At 45.0% G+C, this 18,200-nt stretch overlaps 1 protein-coding gene across 4 annotated transcripts in view; it reads left to right on the forward strand.

The window, feature by feature from the left end:
* The window catches only part of WWC3 (WWC family member 3), a 110,166-nt gene that overhangs the window by 50,131 nt on the left and 41,835 nt on the right, over window positions 1-18,200 (forward strand). For 2 of the 4 annotated variants that reach the window (XM_086387937.1, XM_086387933.1), the window contains 5 exons: window positions 4,748-4,824; window positions 5,907-5,986; window positions 14,685-14,814; window positions 15,104-15,202; window positions 17,654-17,800. In XM_086387937.1, coding sequence (XP_086244063.1) covers window positions 4,748-4,824; window positions 5,907-5,986; window positions 14,685-14,814; window positions 15,104-15,202; window positions 17,654-17,800 — 533 coding nt within the window. The remainder of the gene's footprint in view (window positions 1-4,747; window positions 4,825-5,906; window positions 5,987-14,684; window positions 14,815-15,103; window positions 15,203-17,653; window positions 17,801-18,200) is intronic. The other 2 variants (XM_086387935.1, XM_086387936.1) reach the window with 1 other exon arrangement.

The following is an 18,200-nucleotide window of genomic DNA, read 5'->3' on the forward strand; positions in this document are numbered from 1 at the left end:
GACATTTGGATTTAATTGGCCTTGACTGGGGCCAGACACTTTTTTTAAAAAAAAAGCTTCCCAGGGGATTCCCAGAGTTGAGATCCACTGATCATGACCCTTTCTTCCAGCGGCAGGAGTATGACTTGTTTGTTCCCCAGGCTCCTGGGATCTCCCAGAATCCTCCAGCAAAAATCTCTTTGGTGCCTGGGAAAAAAAGTCAGCCTTATCTCCGGTGAGAAAGCGCTGACCCACCCTGAATTCCTGGCTCAAGCCTGGAGAGGCTTGACCTTATCAGTCCTCAGTCTGGCCTGCATTCTTTCTGAGGCTCCCGGCCCATCCCACAAAGACTATCTGGCCTTCTTTCCCTGGTGAGGGTTTCTCATCTCCTGCCTAGCCTGGGATAAGGGCCACCGTCCACCCGTTCAGCCCTTCATCTTCCTGCTCACGGGCATGTTGGAGCAGGCAGGGGAAAAATGGCTCACGCAGCATCTTCCCAGGTATTAGTTGGCAGGACTCAACCTCAAAGGCTGTCGCCGAGGTCACATGTCCATCAGATCTCCCAGTCTGCCTGAGAGAGGGAATTCTTGGTTTGGATTCAGTGGCCTCTTGTGTTACTTGTATAAGTTGCCTCTGAGTGGGCTCATTTGATTTTTTTTTTTTTTTGTCCCTTTGCTTATGGTGCCTTTAAGAAAGAGGTCGTGCCCTCTTCATTTGGCCTCGCCTGATTATAGTCACGTCTTGGTCGGCTCTGGTAATTACTGCCTGTCAGCACGGCAACTGTCCAGGCTTGCTGTCCTTTGTGCCCGAGTACTCCTGGGCTCCCTCGAGCAGGTGCCTGCAGTGCTGACTCCTGGAGGCGCGCACCTGGTCTGAAGGCGTAGTCTGCTCACAGGATGTCTTTGGACAAGGACTACCCTCTTTAAAAAGCGTGGCCTCCACCTGGGGCGATCTTGGGTTCTCATGGTCCAGAGATGTAAGAGGAGATGGAGACAGACACAGATGGATGCATGGACGGACACATTTCCCCCTTTTAATAGCCCATGAAATTGAAATCTGAAGTAATGACTGGGGTCTGCAGCATTCAGAGTGCTAAACACCGACTGAGTTCACTTCTTGGGCACTGGGGACCGGAGGCCCATTTCTTCTTCCGTTGGAAAAGCTAATCTGACCCCCAGGAGCCCACGTTCTAGACAGAAGTCCCTCTTTGACTGATGGCATGATGTAGATCAAATCATTGCCCACTCAGCCTTCATCTATAAAAGTAGGGAAACATACTCGTCATCTCTCACAAGAGGCAGTGCTCTGTGACAACCTGGACTGATGGGGTGGGGAGGGAGGTTCAGGAGGGAGGGGACATATGTATACCTGTGGCCAGTTCATGTTGATGTATGGTAAAAACTATGACAATATTGTAAATATTTTTCAATTTAAAAAATATATATAAAGAAAAGAAAGGTGCAATAGGAAAAAATAATAATAATAAAATTCTCATTCCAAAGGGGGAAAAAAAAAAGAATTTCTGAGAATAGATGAAATTAATATGAAAGTTACATTGTTGTAGCCAGGTATAGTAATTTACACTGCTGAGGTAAATTTACACTGCTAAGCCTTAACCTTCTTATATCATCCAAAGCAGTGCTTTACGCCTGCACAGCCTCCTGAAACTGTTTAATAGTTCTGCCCACTCAGACTCTTCAAATGAGAAGGGAGCTTCAAAGGTGAAAGTCTGGTATTTATCCTAAATCTTGAGATTGGAGACGTGTCTCAGCAGAGAGATGTTTCTTTTGCTCAGTGTTGTGGTGTACGTGCCATTAAAGGGCTTCCTGGGTGATTCAGGAGTAAAGAACTTGCCTGCCAATGCAGGAGACACAGGTTCTATCCCTGGGTCGGAAGGATCCCCTGGAGAAGGAAATGGCAACCCACTCCAGTATTTTTGCTGGGAAATCCCATGGGCAGAGGAGCCTGGCAGGCTACAGTCCATGGAGTCACAAAGAGTTAGACATGACTAGTGACTGAGCAACACGCCATTAAAAATGGGGTCCAGAGTTTTGAGTTTTTCCCTGGATTCTGCAATGGCTTCCATTAGACTTACTGGCAAACTTTAGGAACTGAGAATTTGTCTTTAAACTTCTGAGTTATATTATTAAAAGTTACACCAGTGTTTGTCACTGTCCTTAGCATGTTAAGATACAATGTACTAACTGTCTTAGGTACTTGAGTTGCCTTTTCCCTCATCCCAGCCCTGGATTTGTATAGTTTTAGAGACCATAGCAAAAGTAACATGAATGATATCCATAAGTGAAACCTTTCATCATTTAGGATTGTTTCATCTATAAGTAACAGAAAAGACTAACACCCCCGGGCCTGAACAGTAAGGCCATCCATTGTGACCTAGCAGTGTCCAAGGTGGGGGTGGCCTCCCCATTGGTGGACTCGGAAGCTCAATGATGTCATAGTACGTCAGGATCCCCTCTAGGACTGGCCCAGGCTCAGTGTCCTGGGGGAGAGACAGATGCCTGAGAGCCTTAGGACTCAGCTATGTGGGAGAACTGGGCGGCAGGTTGCCATGTGTCTATCCATCCGTACCCATCACTCCTGCCGTGTGTATGTACTTCAAGTCTCTTTACAAATTTACCCTATGAAATTGCAGACAGAGTTTTGCCAGTGATTTCAGATCATTGTTACTGATGTTTAACATTGCAGTTAACTTCCCTGGACTTTGGTGGTGGGGTTACTCTCAGTTTGGAATGGAAAAGATCTCAGGCAGTAACTGTTGGCATTGTCTTCCTCGCCTACAAGGTGACAAGTGGACACACGTGGAAGGAGTCAGGAAGCCCTTGGCTCATTCGCTTGTTATCTGGGCCCCAGTGGAAGTCCCTTCCATTCAGGCCTGGGAAACTTACATCCCAGGAGTTAAACGTGGAGATTTTGTAGAAATGATTTTTGTCTGTTTAAGATCATTGTTTGAAGTGTTCCTTTCCTTACTGGTCTTAAATAAGACCAAAAAGTCAGGCAAAATGGAGGTTCTCGGATTTGGAAATAGACGTTCTTCATCTAAGAAAGAATTCTGTTCTAAAACCAGTTTACTGTTTTGAGGAGATTAGAATTCTAAATATAAGAACATTTGAGGTAAAGTTGACAAATACTTAGCTCCTCCAGGTGTTTATTTCCAGTAGATTCTAGTAATTTGACATTCTGACTGATGGGGACTTCAATAGTAGACATTCCATAGAACTGTTTTTTTTTGTTTTGTTTTGTTTTTTTAAGGAGACATCTGGAGAGCTCAAATTAACTTGGGATGTGGTTCTATTTGAGGATATTGAATAATCTTGCCATTTAAATCACTTGATGGCCTTGAGCCATCTTCTCCAGTATTAAATCAAGACATGATTAAGTTTCTAGATGTTGGCATCTAAGTTACCTGAATGACAGTCTTTTCTACCCAGATCAAAGGAGTTAAAGAATGGATGCTGACGTGGAACTGTACTCATTGTCCTGTGGCAGCCTGGATGGGAGGGGGATTTAGGGGAGAATGGATACATGCGTATGTATGGCTGAGTCGCTCTGCTGTGCCCCTGAAACTATCACAACACTGTTAATCAGCTATATCCCAATACAAAATAAAAAGTTTAAAGTTTCTTTTTTAAAAAAAGAATGGATGGTGGCCTTGCAGATGGCTCTTATGAGCAGGTGAAACTAATGAAAATGACCCAGAGGCAGATTCCATCAATGTGCAGTGACTCTCAGATCAAAGAGGAACCTACACAGCTCAGGGAGGGACAGGAAGCAAGTCACTGCAGCTACAAGGCCTAAGAGAAAGGAGACAGAAGCATGAAGAGAAAGGGATGCAGAGAAGTGGATGGGATGATAGAAATTAGAAGTGGCTGCATGCTGCTCCAGTTGCTGAGACAGCAGAGAAGGCTCGACTGACCATGCTCAGCATGCAACTGGGTGGCTGAACGTGTCTCATTCACCCCCAGGTATTGGCCATCTGTAATCACGATGCTGTGTCTATTACAAGACTTTAAATCATATGTGCTGCACTGCTGAAGAAAGCATTTAGCTATGCAATCTGATTTAGCAGAACATCCATCAAAAACAAACTGCTAGAATAAAAGTGTGGGTACTTCACTTCAGCTCTTGGGGAGCCAACACTACTAACACTCAAGCCTACCACATACTGGCATGTGACTAGGAAGTAGTCTTTTTCATTTTTTACAAATCTTTAGGTTTTTTTCCTTTTCTATGTCAAAAATCATTCATGTGGAAGCTATAGATATGAAGAGAGTAAATATAAAATCTTTTGGAATGAGACCATGGAGAAGAACAGTCAGCTTCTGAGTTCTGTCCTTCCAGTGACTTCCATGGTGTGCACATTTTAAAAGGAAGGAAAAGTGGTTTCATACTATATGTACTGTTTTCATCGTAAAGAATAGTTTTCTATACCATAACCATGCCTCCCCCATCCCCACCTCCTGTGTATATGTGGTTTGTAAACCTGATAGTTTTGCAGTTGAAGTAAACAGAGTTTTGATTTACCTATAGCTATATATTTTATTATGTAGAATCAAGTAGAAGGTAGTCATGTGAAAAATCAAACATCAAGGTTCAAAGTGGTGAGATGTACATTCTTAGGAGTGAGGACCAACTTGGAAATCTGAGACTGGGAATTCATTACTTAATATAGTGATTTAGAAGCTCCTGTTTATGTGTATTTGTTTACTTTAAAGGATCCATTATAAAATTATGTTTTCCTTCTGTTTAGCCTTCTCTGGATATTCAACAAATACAAAGTATGACCCATACCAAATTAAGGCAGAGATAGCAAGTCGTCGGGATAGGGTGAGTAAAATGAATATTTTCATAACTAGAAACCCTGTGTATATTTGTACATAATATCACTTATCATGGTTCATTATATGATGGTGTGTTTCACACTCATAATTTAGTAAGATTTTCAATTTCATGAATTATTATTATTACATTTGGTTATACTTTCTACTATTTTTTCAATAGGAGGAGAAAAGCTGCATTTTAAAACCACAGCCCATCTAACAAAAAAAATCGCCTGTACCCCTGTGTTTCAAGGGGCTAGATTCACCCCCCATTTGGAAAGATTTGACAGTGTCAGGGCCCAACCTCAGAGGACTGGATGACTCTCAGCAGGTTTAGCATCTGTCTGCTGTTCTTTCCTGGTGGCTCTATTCCCAGAGAAATTGGCCTGCCATAGTGTTTGACCAGAAGGTTCCGAGGCACCTTCCCAGTGGTGCCCAGTTCTTTGGATGCCACCATGTCCCATCCCTCAGCCTTTGTCATGTGTGTCTGGAAGGAGGGATGGGAGACATCTTGGAGCCCAAGCCTCCGGTCCTGGTGTCTCAGTCCCTAAATCAGAGCATCTCTTTGAGGGCCATGGTTCTCATATTCTAGCACACGCTTGAAAACACTGGGGGCATCAGTTCAAAATGAAAACTCTAGGCCACCCCTAGTTTTAACATAGGCCCGGAGTGAGTCCCAGCACCTGTTTTAAATAAGCACTCTCTGCGACTGAGTTCCAGGTACCCAAAGCCATGCCTTGAGCAATGGCATCTCCTAGGTGGGACTTTAAACGGAGGATGGGAAAAAAAAAAAGCATGACAGAGTTTGCTCATTGCATTATGTCAGTTAATACCTTGAAAAGAAAATCACTGACGATTCCAGGGTTCCCTGTGGGTAGAAAGCTCTTGGGGATCCGGGCCTTGTGTGTCTCAGCCAGCTGGCTTCTTTGCCAGGGCTGTGTGTTAGGCCTGTCGATGGAAGGTCCTGGCAAGAGGGTGACCCAGGGAATTGCAAGCCAATCAGAAATTGAGAGGACAGTGCTAACAACTGTAGAAAAACCATTTTTCACAGCATGCTTTTGGGGAAAAAAATATGTTGTTTGTCTTTAGCTTTCCAGATTAAAACGAGAGCTGACCCAGATGAAGCAAGAACTGCAGTACAAAGAGAAGGGAGTGGAGACCCTGCAAGAGTGAGTGGCCTGTGGTGATGGGGGGAGCATTTCCCTGCAGTTTCCTGTTGTGCTGACCTCTTATATGCTGGGACATGTGTCTTAAAGCTTCTTGGGTGTTCACTTTTCTGCTTTTATTTATGCTCGTTATGTACCAGTCATAAGCATCAGATCTCTTTTCCTTGAAGATATCTTGTTCTTGTTTCCTTGGGAAGCAAGATCTTTATTGGAATATTTGTGCACATTCTTGATAGCTAACTGTCTAAAACACACAAGGCTATTTCCATTTAAATTCCTGTTTGACTAGTTTTAGTCTCTTCAGTGTTTTAGTTCTAAAATTTAAATTAATTAAAACTAAATAAAGTTAAACTGTTAGTCCCCAGTCTCAGTAGCCACATCTGAAATGCTCAGTAGTCACGTGTGTCTAGTGCAAATCTTCTCCACCTCAGTGCTCATGACTTTTGGGGCCAAATAGCTGTCTGTGGTGGGAGCTCTCCAGTGCACTGTAAGATGGTTAACAGCATCCGTGGCCTTGGCCTCCTATGTGCCGGTCGCAGCCTCTCACCCAGTTGTGACAGCCAAAAACGTCTCCACATATTGCCAAGTGTTTCCTAGAGGGCACGTGTGTCCCACATGGAGGACCACTAAGCTAGTGGCCCCTGCATTGGGCAGCACAGATAATAGGCTATTTACATCCTCACAGATGGGTGATCCCCTGGAGAAGGAAATGGCAACCCACTCCAGTATTCTTGCCTGGAGAATCCCATGGACGGAGGAGCCTGGTGGGCTTCAGTCCATGGGGTTACAAAGAGTCAGACACGACAGAGCGACTTATCATATATCTACACAGAACATTCTGTCGGACGGCCTGATCTATAGGTCATCCTCCTGTTGACATCTTTGCAATTAGAACTCTGTCCCTACTGAGAGTTCGGAGATTTTAAAGTTCTTAATATTTGTGAATTCTATTACGTGAGCAAATTAAGTGAACAGTAGTTACTGTGTCAATGGTGGTGTTGGTGGTCTGAAAGAATTCATTTTCTCTAGAAGGGGTTTTGCATGCCTGTTGGTTCTAAGTCTGTTTCCTTTTGATTCAGATCCTGGTTTCACTTGCTGAACTTGGGCATGTGCTTCACACCTTCTATGCCGACTCTTCTCATGTGGTTGTCTGAGTTCGACTGCTCTGACAAGATACTTTAGACTGAGTGACTTAAAGAGCAGATATTGACTTCTGATGGTTCCAGAGGCCAGAACTCCAAGGTCAAGGCACTGGAAGTCCATTATGAGCCTTCTGACTGTGTCTTGACATGGTGTTGTTGTTTGGTGGGGGGCTCTGGTCTCTGGTGTCTCTTTCTTTAAAGACAGTGGTCCCTTCATGGGGCCCCACCCTCATGACTTCATCTAAATCTAATAACCCCCTAAAGGACCCATTTCCAAACAACATCCCATTGGGGATTGGGATTCACCCCAAGAATTTGGGGGGACGTGAACATTCAGTCCATAGCAGTGACCATTGGGCTAAATTGTCCGAGGACAGCAACAATGCCTGCTGCACAGTCAGCCTTCAGCAAATGACGGGAATCCATGTGGCTACAATTCTTGGTAAACAGGGGCAGTGTGCTACTCTCTTGGCATCCTGTGTGTAGATGCAGTGACCGCGTGTCAGATGTATCATTCTTTATAAGGAGGGAACATGGAATGTGAGTGTTTGCCAAAGGTAATGACCTCAGCCTCACATAAAGGGTAATCAAACCCTGTTGTTCAGCATGAGGTAGAGATTCACTTTCTTACTCACCCAGGATTGCTTTGGCTGACGACTTTTTTGTCCGCTTCTTTATTGAGAACGTATTATAGACACCAGGGGAGACACCATACAAAGGTGAGCTGGGTCCTGCTTGGAGGTCTTGGCTCTTCTGGCTCTGAGACACTGCCATGCCCCCTGCAGGTCCCCCCTGAGGTGGGATTTGACCATGTGCTTAGCATGAGCTGCAGGCTTTTTACCTTACAGTCAGCTTTTTGCTTTCTTTGCCACAACCTGCAGCAGTGTGTGTATGTGTGCGTGTGCGCGTGTGCATGTGTGCAAGAAAACCCCTTCTCCTTGGCATTGCCAGGAACTAACTTCATCTCTCATAGGCAGTCATTCTTTAAAAAAATATTTACTAATCTTTGGCTGTACTGTCTCTTTGTTGCTGCGAGGGCTAACTCTCTAGTTGAGGTGTGTGGGCTTCTCATTGTGGTGGCTTCTCTTGTGGAGCATGGGCTCTCAGCACATAAGCTTCAGTAGTTGTAGCCCCCAGATGCTGGAGCACAGGCTCAATAGCTGTGGCTCAGCTGTTCACACGGCATGCGGGATCTTCCCAGACCAGGGATCGAAACTGTGTCTCCTGCGTTGGCAGGCAGATTCTTTACTTACCTGTGAGCCACCAGGAGAAACCTCAGCATCATTTTAAGACTGGAAAAAGGTGGCCTCAGTTTCTCCAGGTTTATGGGACGGGAAGCAGAAGCCGGTACAGGAATTTGTCAGTTTACACCTGCAACCAGAGCGGAGTATGAGCCTGCAGAGAGAATGCCAATGCTGTTGATCCTCTTTCTGCTTTCCTTTGCAAGCCCCCTTGTGTGGGGTCAGCAATGGTAAACATGCCCCCTGCCAAGGGGATGGCCCCCACTCTGTGGCAGAGCCTATGGGAATGCCCGGCTTCCCCCATGCAGGCTGAGGGTGGCCTGAAGGAAAGCTCTGGACCTGGACTTGGTCTTGGGGTGTCCTAGCCGAGCTTTCCAAACGAAACTGCCTCTCGAAGCAGCTTCTGGTTGGCTGCTGTGTTGTCATTGTGCACGATCACTCTATGCTATGACATGACGTCTCAGGAAGCAGAGAAAACAGGAGTGCTTGTGCCATGCTTATTTGTTAATACAGTGTTGTGCTGGTGAAAAAGTGGCCTCACACCTTCCTCTGAGTTACACAGGCCATGTATAAGATGAAAACGGCCTCTTTATTTTTCTGGTAATGAAGACTGGCTCTTGTGTTTGGATCACATCATGTGGATTGGTATGCTTTATTGAGAAATTGGGAAAACCTCGGGTTAGCATCGATAATGTGATTACCCTACCCCTACTGCAAAATCCTGACTCTGAACACAGATAATACATGCACTGTTGTATGTCAATGGGCTTCTCAGATATTATTACCAACCTCGACTTAAGGCAGAAACCCTAGATTTCCCTCCAGAAAAGTTTCTGCTGTTCTTGCTTCCCAGAATATCCCGTGTATTTTTTTCCAGGGCACCTCACTGAGAGTTTGGCGACTCACAACATTTTAAACTCGACTTGTTTATCTTGGTGAACTTTCCTGGCTAGCAAGGAAATCCATCATTACGCTTGGGTCCAAGTGAGGAAAAAAGAGCCTTTTGTATTTTTTTTTTTAAGCCTATGTGCGTTGTTAATTTTTGTAGATGGGAACTGGCCGTGAACACAATCTCTGGGTTAATGATAGAATGTGTGTGTTTGTGTGTGTGTGTGTGTACTATATATAAACTTTTAATGATGGAAAATGTCAAACATACACAAAAGTCAAGAGAATAGTATAAGGGAACCTTCCAGTACCTGTCTCCCCACTTCTACAGCTAACTACACAATGGCCAGTCTTGTTTTGTCACACAGCTACAGAGCCTCATTGCCCAAGCTTTTACCACGATATTGAAGCAAATCCCAGAATCGTATTTAGTCCATAAATGTCTCCTAAAGTTACGGACTCCTTTTGAAAACGTAATACCTGTGCCACTTAGTAGTAATCTCTTCATGTTGTCCATTTTCCAGTGGGTTTTTCCCCACCTCCCTGGTTTGTTTGGGTCCAGGTTCAGACTAGGTCCATGTTTCTTCATCTCTACCCCCCTCTCCTTTTTTCTTTTTTCCTTTATTTCTTCCTTTTGACAACGTACTTGTTGAAGAAGCTACTCTCCTTGTCCCAAAGAATTGCCCCGATCCTGGATTTTGCTACAGGAATGTGCATTGCATCATTTCACATGCTCCTGTGTCCCCTGCTCTTCATTTATGTAAACTGGTGTCATTAATCCCACAGGCTTGATCTGACTCAAGTTCCATTGCATTTTCTCTTCTTTTAGGGGTTAAATATGGTTTGTAGCTGGTGGTGTTACTTTGATCGGGAGGTACACACTCTCTGGTTGCCTCGTGTATGTGTGTGTGTGTGTGTGGTGTAAAGATTATAATTGGGGTTTGACATTGACAGCCTGATAACGTCCATTTATGTGTGTGTGTGTGTGTGCACTCAGTCGCTCAGTCACGTCCAACTCTTTGTGACCCCATGAACTGCAGCCCTAATTCTAGGGCACAGGCTAAGTAGTTGTGGCACGTGGGATCTTCCCAGACCAAGGATCAAACCTGTGTCCCTTGCATTAGCAGGTAGACCACTGAGCCACCAGAGAAGCCCCCAGAGCCTTCTTATTAACTGCCCTCCAGCATTTCTTCTCTGCTCCTTACTGTACTATATTGTGTTTGAATAAATCTTATTTCTACCACTGCTGTTCAAATCATAAAAGTAGGTGCTAGCTAGACGTGCCAGTAACCCCTTTCCTGGAGGTGTGTGCTTATCAGCCCCTGGGTCTGTGCTTCGAGCCTTTTAATTGCTTGATGACTGTCTTCCTTCTTGGGATGCCATGATGGAGTTAAGCCCATATGTCTCCTTCAGTGACTCAGAGCGACTGCCCTCTGAGGAGCGTTCAGTATCACGGCAAGGCAGTGTTAGATCTTGGAATTAGCATTTTCTCTCTGAGGGGATTTACAGGTTTCAGGAGAGCATGGGCTTGTCCGCAGTCCACACAGGCTTAGAGCAGGATATCCTGTTACCATAGCTCAGAGGCTCCTCAGATAACAGTAAAACCTACAGAAGTGGAGGCGGAAACAAAAAGAGTGTTGTTCCCAGTCGTGGGATGGATCTGGTGTTCCACATGGGACCGACGGCTGATAGAAGCTGCCAGAAGCTCTTTGGGATTCTGGTTCGTTCAAGGCCGCCTGCCAGAACCAGTGATGTAACAGGTAGAGTCGTAAGAAGACTCCTCCTTCTTGGGGGTTGTAATATGTGCTATTAACGTGGACGACCTTTCGAGACCTGGCTGCCCTTTCCTCTAAGATGTGGGTCGAAGAATTCGTTTGGTTTGATTTTTGCCAACGCGGTTCTCTTGACGTCTTAAGTTGAACAAGAAATACTGACACTTGAGGGCAGGGGGAGGTTGTTGAGAAATGCCTCAAAAATGCCTTCTTGGCAGTGTGCCATCAGCGTTTGATGCTGCACCTTCTTTTCTCTGGCTTCCCTGGTGGCTCAGACAGTAAAGAATCTGCCTGCAAAGCGGGAGACCTGGGTTCAATCCCTGGGTTGGGAAGATCCCCTGGAGGAGGGCATGGCAATCCACTCCAGTATTCTTGCCTGGAGAATTCCCATGGACAGAGGAGATTGGCGGGCTACGGTCCATGGGGTCGCAGAGAGTCAGATGCGACTGAGTGACTAACGCTTTTAACACGCTTCTTTTCTAACAGTTTCTTTCAAAGGCAGGATGTAAAGAGTGCCAGTCTGCTTTGGCCTGCCATCTGACTGTGTGGACGGTCCTCAGATTTGACATGGTGTCACTTTGGAAGCTTGAGCTTGAATGTATTGCTAGCCTGGTGACAGAAGAGGCTGAGTGTGGCGTGAAGGGCCTCAGTGTGGACCTCGCTGTGTGACCTTGAGCAAGTCATTCAACCTCCCTGGTTGAATGTTGAGTGAAAAGTAAAGGCTATGTTTTAGAGGGAATTTGAAAACTCCCAAATAAACGAATTTTGCAGATGTGATATAAAAGAGAGTTCCTGTTCTTTGAGGTTTTTGTTACGTGAAAATTGATCACAGTTGACAGATGGAAGCGGTTAGAGTTCTGTGGAGCCTGCTTCTTCCCCTTACCAAAGCATACGGACCCTACCCTGGCCACCCTGAGCCAGGAGCGCACCAGCGGGTAGCAAGGGCCATTAGCTGCACCAAGGTTTTCCATGCTGCTTCTGCTGCTGCTAAGTCGCTTCAGTCGTGTCTGACTCTGTGCAACCCCATAGACGGCAGCCCACCAGGCTCCATCCCTGGAATTCTCCAGGCAAGAATACTGGAGTGGGTTGCCATTTCCTTCTCTAATGTATGAAAGTGAAAAGTGAAAGTGAAGTCGCTCAGTCGTGTCCGACTCTTATCGACCCCATGGACTGCAGCCCACCAAGCTCCTCCATCCATGGGATTTTCCAGGCAAGAGTACTGGAGTGGGGTGCCATTGCCTTCTCCAAGTTTTTCCATAGAACAGCTAAAATGGAAAAACTCCAATTTGGACTTGAGAGCTGGGAGATGTGGGTTTGAGTTGTGGGTCTGCCAGATCTTAGCTTGTCCTTTTGGGCCACTTAGTCTCTCTGAGCCTCAATTTTTGCATCACGAAGTCTGGGAAGATTATGCTTATCTCATAAACCTGTTCAGGGGATTAAATGAGGTGAGACATAAAGCATGCAGCAGGACAGTCACCTAGTAGGTGTTTGATACTTGAACTATTGTAATATGCTATTTATATACCTATCTAATTTAATCAAACACATACGTATATAATTCGATCAAATAGATACTTGTATAATTTAATCAGGGACTTCCAAGGTAGTAGAGAAGTGGTAAAGAATTCTCCTGCCAGTGAAGGAGATGTAAGAGATATGGGTTCATTCCCTGGGTTGGGAAGATCACATGAAGGAGGACAGGGCAACCCATTCCAGTATTCTTGCCTGGAGAATCCCATGAACAGGGGAGCCTGGCAGGTGACAGTCCATAGGGTAGCACAGAGTCAGACACAGCTGAAGCGACTCAGCATGCATGCATGCATAATTTAATCAAATGCATATAATTTAATCAGATCAAATATAAAATGTGTCTATAAGGTTATACTTACATAACAGTATCATTTCATGTAATTGCATATTCTATAATAATTCATAACTTTTTAAACAGTTACATTTCAGAGATTCCTAGAACTTTGAGATCATCTTTTCTAAGAGCTTTCACACTTTTTTGTTAAAACATGTGTAATCTTTTCCCCTATCCTTCCCCTCCAACGACATCTTCTATGGAAGCAGACTGTCTGAGATGGAACGAAGGGAAGGGCTTGCCGAAGCAGCAGTGAGGGGCCCCAACTCGTGGGTGGGCTCTCCCTTCAGCGACCCCAGCTCACCAGGCTGGGACAGCCTTGGGACAGAGTGAAAACAGCTGCTCTCGGTCAGTCTTCATTCCTTTTTGAGGTCTCAGAGCTCCTTGGGTGGAGCTAAGGTCAGGGCTGAGGCCTGCCGCCTTGAAGTTGAACTTTTGTTCTTGGGTGGGGGGGGTGTTGGGGGGCTCTGTGGCATCTGCTGGTGAGATGTATTACAGGGTTTGCTGTTCTCTCTCCCTGGTGGGAACTGGGGCCTGTTTTCCTCCAAGCCACCAGCTGATGGTGCCTTGACAGGCTGCTGGCTCTGACCCGGGCTTTACTGATGGCTGCACTTAGGCTCTGTTGCTGCCGAAAGCCGTAAAGAAATCACAACACCCAAGTATGAGCCAGAGCCGAGGGGGCTAGCGTCTCACGTTGTTGCCTTGACAGCGGCTGTGTGTCTGTACTCTGTGACCATTCGATGAACACTGACTTCTAAGCAGTTGAGAATATTTTTTGTGTTGCATTCGAGTTTCATTTCTCTATAGGGGTGTCTGTGTCAGGTAACGATCCCTTAGCTGTATGTAGTTTTCTTTCTAGAGGAGTCAGTAGACCTGTAGTAGCAAAGGCATTGGTCATTAACTGTTAAGGAGAAATCACGCTTTTCTGGCCTTGGGTTTTCTGTGTTGAAATGATGTCACCCTTTTCTACAGACTTCATCAGCTTATGTCTGTTGTGATTTGTGACATTAAATGAGATATATTGGAGAGCCTTTTATCAGAAGATGGATATCAGGAGACATTATTACATAAATGAGTCTAACTTCTCTCTGCAAGAAAAGTTGAGCCACTTCCTTGGCAGAGGTAGTGATGGGAGATGGATGGCCTTTGTGTCTGCCTTGCATCAGAGACTCTTGATTCTCCATAGAACAGCTAAAATGGAAAAACACGTGGCCAGGCCACATTGGGATCCAGGGATAGAATGAAGGAAGGATGAATGGATGTTTGGATGGAATGGGAGTACTAGAGAGGGAGTGATAAATTAGAACCAGGATAAAAGAACGAAAGATAGAGGAGCCATATGACTTCCCAAGTTTTGTGCAGGGCATCACTATTGAAACTTCACTACTTTTTGCTGTTTCCCATATATTCTTGTACACAGATTCCATAGGTATGTTTACTGAATAGACATTTTGGACTACTAACTGAGATGCTGGGGCTAAACGGATAAGACATGATCCTGCTCTCAGAGAGGGAAGTCTAAAATCTCTGGAAATGATTAGGAATCTTGCCTGGGATGTCCCTGCCTACGGAACATGCTCTTGGAGCAGAGGGAGACATCCATCACCAGTCTTATCTCCTTGTATTCACCACGAACAAGGAAGGGCTTATGGGATCTTTTTTTTTCCTTTGCCAAAACATTGCTTTTTAGCTGTTCCCCGCCCTTCTATGAAGCTTTTAAGTTCTGGATTACTACTGTTTAATGGGATGTTACACTCTCGCATAGAATGACTCTTTTATTTCTTTTTGAACCAGGATTGATCGCAAGATGTCTAATGCTCACACCAACTACAAACTGGATGAGGCACAGGCTATAATGAGCGAGCTCAGGACCATCAAGAAAGCCATTTACACGGGCGAGAAGGAAAGGCGGGACCTGATGCAAGTAAGAGGCCGGGGAGCTCTTCAGAGCCCACATCTGTCTCTCTGCCCTCCTGTGTGTCGTTCCTTTATTTATTTATTTCCCTTTTTTTAAACATGTTCGTAATGCCAGGGTTATCTAACTTTCCTTTATTTAAACACTAAAAAAATATATACGTATTTATATTATATCGTTATTATATAATCATGCAAATTTTAAACACATACATGTTTGTACAATATATGTATATTTGATATCTTCTATATATGTGTGTGTACGTATATATATATATTTTTTTAAATGTGCATGTTAGTTTCCTAGGGTTGCCATGACAAAGAACCACATACCAGGTGGCTTAGAACAACAGGAGTTTACTCTCTCCGAGTCTGGAGGACGAAAGTCTGCTGTCAAGGTGCGGCAGGGCCACGGTCTGTCTGAAGGCTCTGGGGGAGGTCCTTCCTTGCCTCCTCCAGCCTCTGGGGGCTGCTGGCAGTCCTTGGTGTTCCTCAGCTTATAGATGCATCGCTCTAGTCTCTGCCTTTGTGATCACATCTCTGCATATAAATTTTTTCTTCTTATAAGGACGCCAATCATTGGATTAGAACCTGTTCTCATCTTAGTTCGATTTCATCTGCAGACTTTTCCTTCCAAATAAGCACGTATTCCTAGGTTCTGGGGGTTAGGACTGAAGCATCTTTTTACAGGACACAATTCAGGCTACAGTAAGGGGTGACACATTTATATCATTTAATAACCAAAGTAATTTTAAAAGTGTATCATAAGAGTCTTGCTGTCACCCCATTTTCTCACCTCCTGTAACTACTGTTATGACCTTCTTGTGTGTCCTGCTAGTGTTTATACAGACATGTGATGGTGTGGACACGTGATCAGTTGCCCTCGAAGAAAGCTGGGCCTGTAGCTCTGTACGGCTGCATAGTATTCCACCATGAGGATAGACTTTATACTGGTTTTTTTTGTTTTTTTGTTTTGCCACTTGAACTCCTGTAGCTTCTCTTATTTTTAGAAAAAACTGAGTTTTTGCCAAGGGACGCATGCTGGGCTCTTGCTCCATGCCGGAATGCATTTGATGCTCTCCGTCATGGCTTTTCTTTCCAGCTCAGTTCACTGAGTCGGCACCTGGCACTAGTAGGCATTTGTCTCAGTTCTGCAGCATGTAAAACATGCAAGGACATGGGAGCAAAGCTCACCTTCTTTGGCCAAGTGCGACAGGTGTGCACATGACCACCTTGCATGGCGGTGCTTCCTAATGTCGAGGATGTGAGGCTGGAGTGTCCCCAGGGTGCTTGTTCAATTGCAGATTACCAGGCCACACCCCAGATCTCCTAGATTAGACTCTCTGGGGGTGGGATACAGAAATCTGTATTTTCAGATGCCCTGTATTTCCGGGTCATGAGAAGTAAATGACACTCAGTTGCCTCGAGTGGGTTCCCCACCATGGAGGCCAGAGATGGAATTTCTGGAAGACACCTCAGACCCCAGCATCTTCTCTGAGACACTCCAGGGAGACACACAAGCAGTGTCTTCATCTAGTAAAATCAAATAAGTTGTTTCGTCTTTCTTATACAAAGAGAACAGTCTTGGCCCATCCCAAGACACCTTTGTCTAGATCCAGAGGCACCTGCCTGGGGTCTGCTGCACCTGGGCGTCTCGTGTCTGCAGTCTTTTAAAACTCTTAAAAAATCTGGTTTCTCTTGAACTTTCACCCGAAGGGGTTCCAGGTACCAGAATTTATACTTACTCTAATCTTTGGCCTACTGACATCCATATAAAATGACTTTGACCCTGTAGAATTATGACTGAAAAAATTTGCTTATAAGAATATGTGAGCATGGTCTAGGAGTTGTTTTCACCTTCTGTGTGGTTTTAAAGATCTCCAGGTAGCATTCCTTTCTGATGGAATTATTTATTGAAGGAACATTTCAGATGGGAATGCTATCTCCCCTCCCCTTTGCTCTACTGAGGTATAGTTGACAAATAAAATTTTATAAATTTAAGGTGTACGTGCTGATTTGATAGACACATCTATTGTGAAATGATTACCACCATAAAATGAGTTCACACCTCTGTCACCTCACATGGGTACCTTGATTTTTTGTGCTGAGGACTTCTAAGATCTACTCTTAGCAACTTTCAGACCTTCACTCCAGTATTGCTAGCTATACTCACTGTGCTGTGGACCTAAGATCCGGGACTTATTCCTCCTGCTTTCCTGGTGGCTCAGACGGTAAAGAATCCACCTGCCAGTGCAGGAGACGTGAGTTCGATCCCTGGGTCAGGAAGATTCCCTGGAGGAGGGCATGGCAACCCACTCCAGTGTTCTCGCCTGGGAAATCCATGAACAGAGGAGCCTGGTGGGCTACAGTCCGTGGGATTACAAAGAGATGCAACTGAGCACATACGTACGCACATTCCTCTTAAGGCATGGGACTTTGGACCCTTTGACCAGCATCTCTTCATTGCCCCAAGCCCTCCAGTCCCTGTCAGATGCCTTTCTACTCCCTGTGTTTTTGGCTTTTTTGGAGGGAAGGCTTATTTTTTCTTTAGGAAACACAAAGGTTTAAAAAAAAAAAAAAAACAGTAAAAACGGTCCCTCATTTGTTCTCTGTATTATTCCCATGCTGCCAGGAGGACTCAGTTGCCATCTGACTTAAATCACTATGAGTTTCATGAAAGGTGCATGTGCTGATCAACATTTCTTTGGAATCTCATGAGAATGGGGTTGGGGTGGGCCTGCTCTCCAGGAATGAGGCTGCCGACCTGGAATGGAAAGGAAATGACTGCTTGGAAAGGGAAGAGATGCCTCGCCATGGCTGTTCAAGTTGCTTGTTCCCTTCTGTTCTAGAGCCTGGCCAAGCTGACTGATGGCTTCAGGAATAGCTGTTCTCTTACCGACCCTCTGCAGGAGTTCCCTCCCGGCGCAGGAGCACTGGGCGAGTCTTTATCTCACCAGTTTTGCGATGCTGGCTCTCAGACTGACATCATAGGCGAGGTATGCTCACCAGGCAGTCGGGGGATGGGGGCGGAGAACCAACTATGTCCAGAGAGACAACAAAAGGGCTGCTTTGATGTGGCCATCACCCATTTGTTTAAATTTTCCACTTTCCCTTCAAAAGGGTTTTGGCTTTTGTGACATTAAGTTTGGAGAAAGAATATGGATTTTTTACATCCAGGCATCTTGAAGGTTCAGAGGGGCCTAGGAGGCAATTGAATGGCTTATTACCTCTTTCTTCATAAATTAGATTTTTTTAAAAGGCAGAATGCTTTTGAGAGTTGAGTTTAGCTGTTTTTTTGACAGATGTAGGACTCTTTAGTGCATGGATCAGCTAACTTTTTCTGCCAAGGTCCAGATAATAAGTGTTTTAGGCTTTGCCGGCTATGCAGTCTCTGCC

This window comes from Bos grunniens, chromosome X (assembly GCF_055505025.1).
Source record: "Bos grunniens cultivar Pamir isolate PY7600 chromosome X, Bosgru_T2T1.0, whole genome shotgun sequence".
In the NCBI taxonomy this organism is placed as follows: domain Eukaryota; kingdom Metazoa; phylum Chordata; class Mammalia; order Artiodactyla; family Bovidae; genus Bos; species Bos grunniens.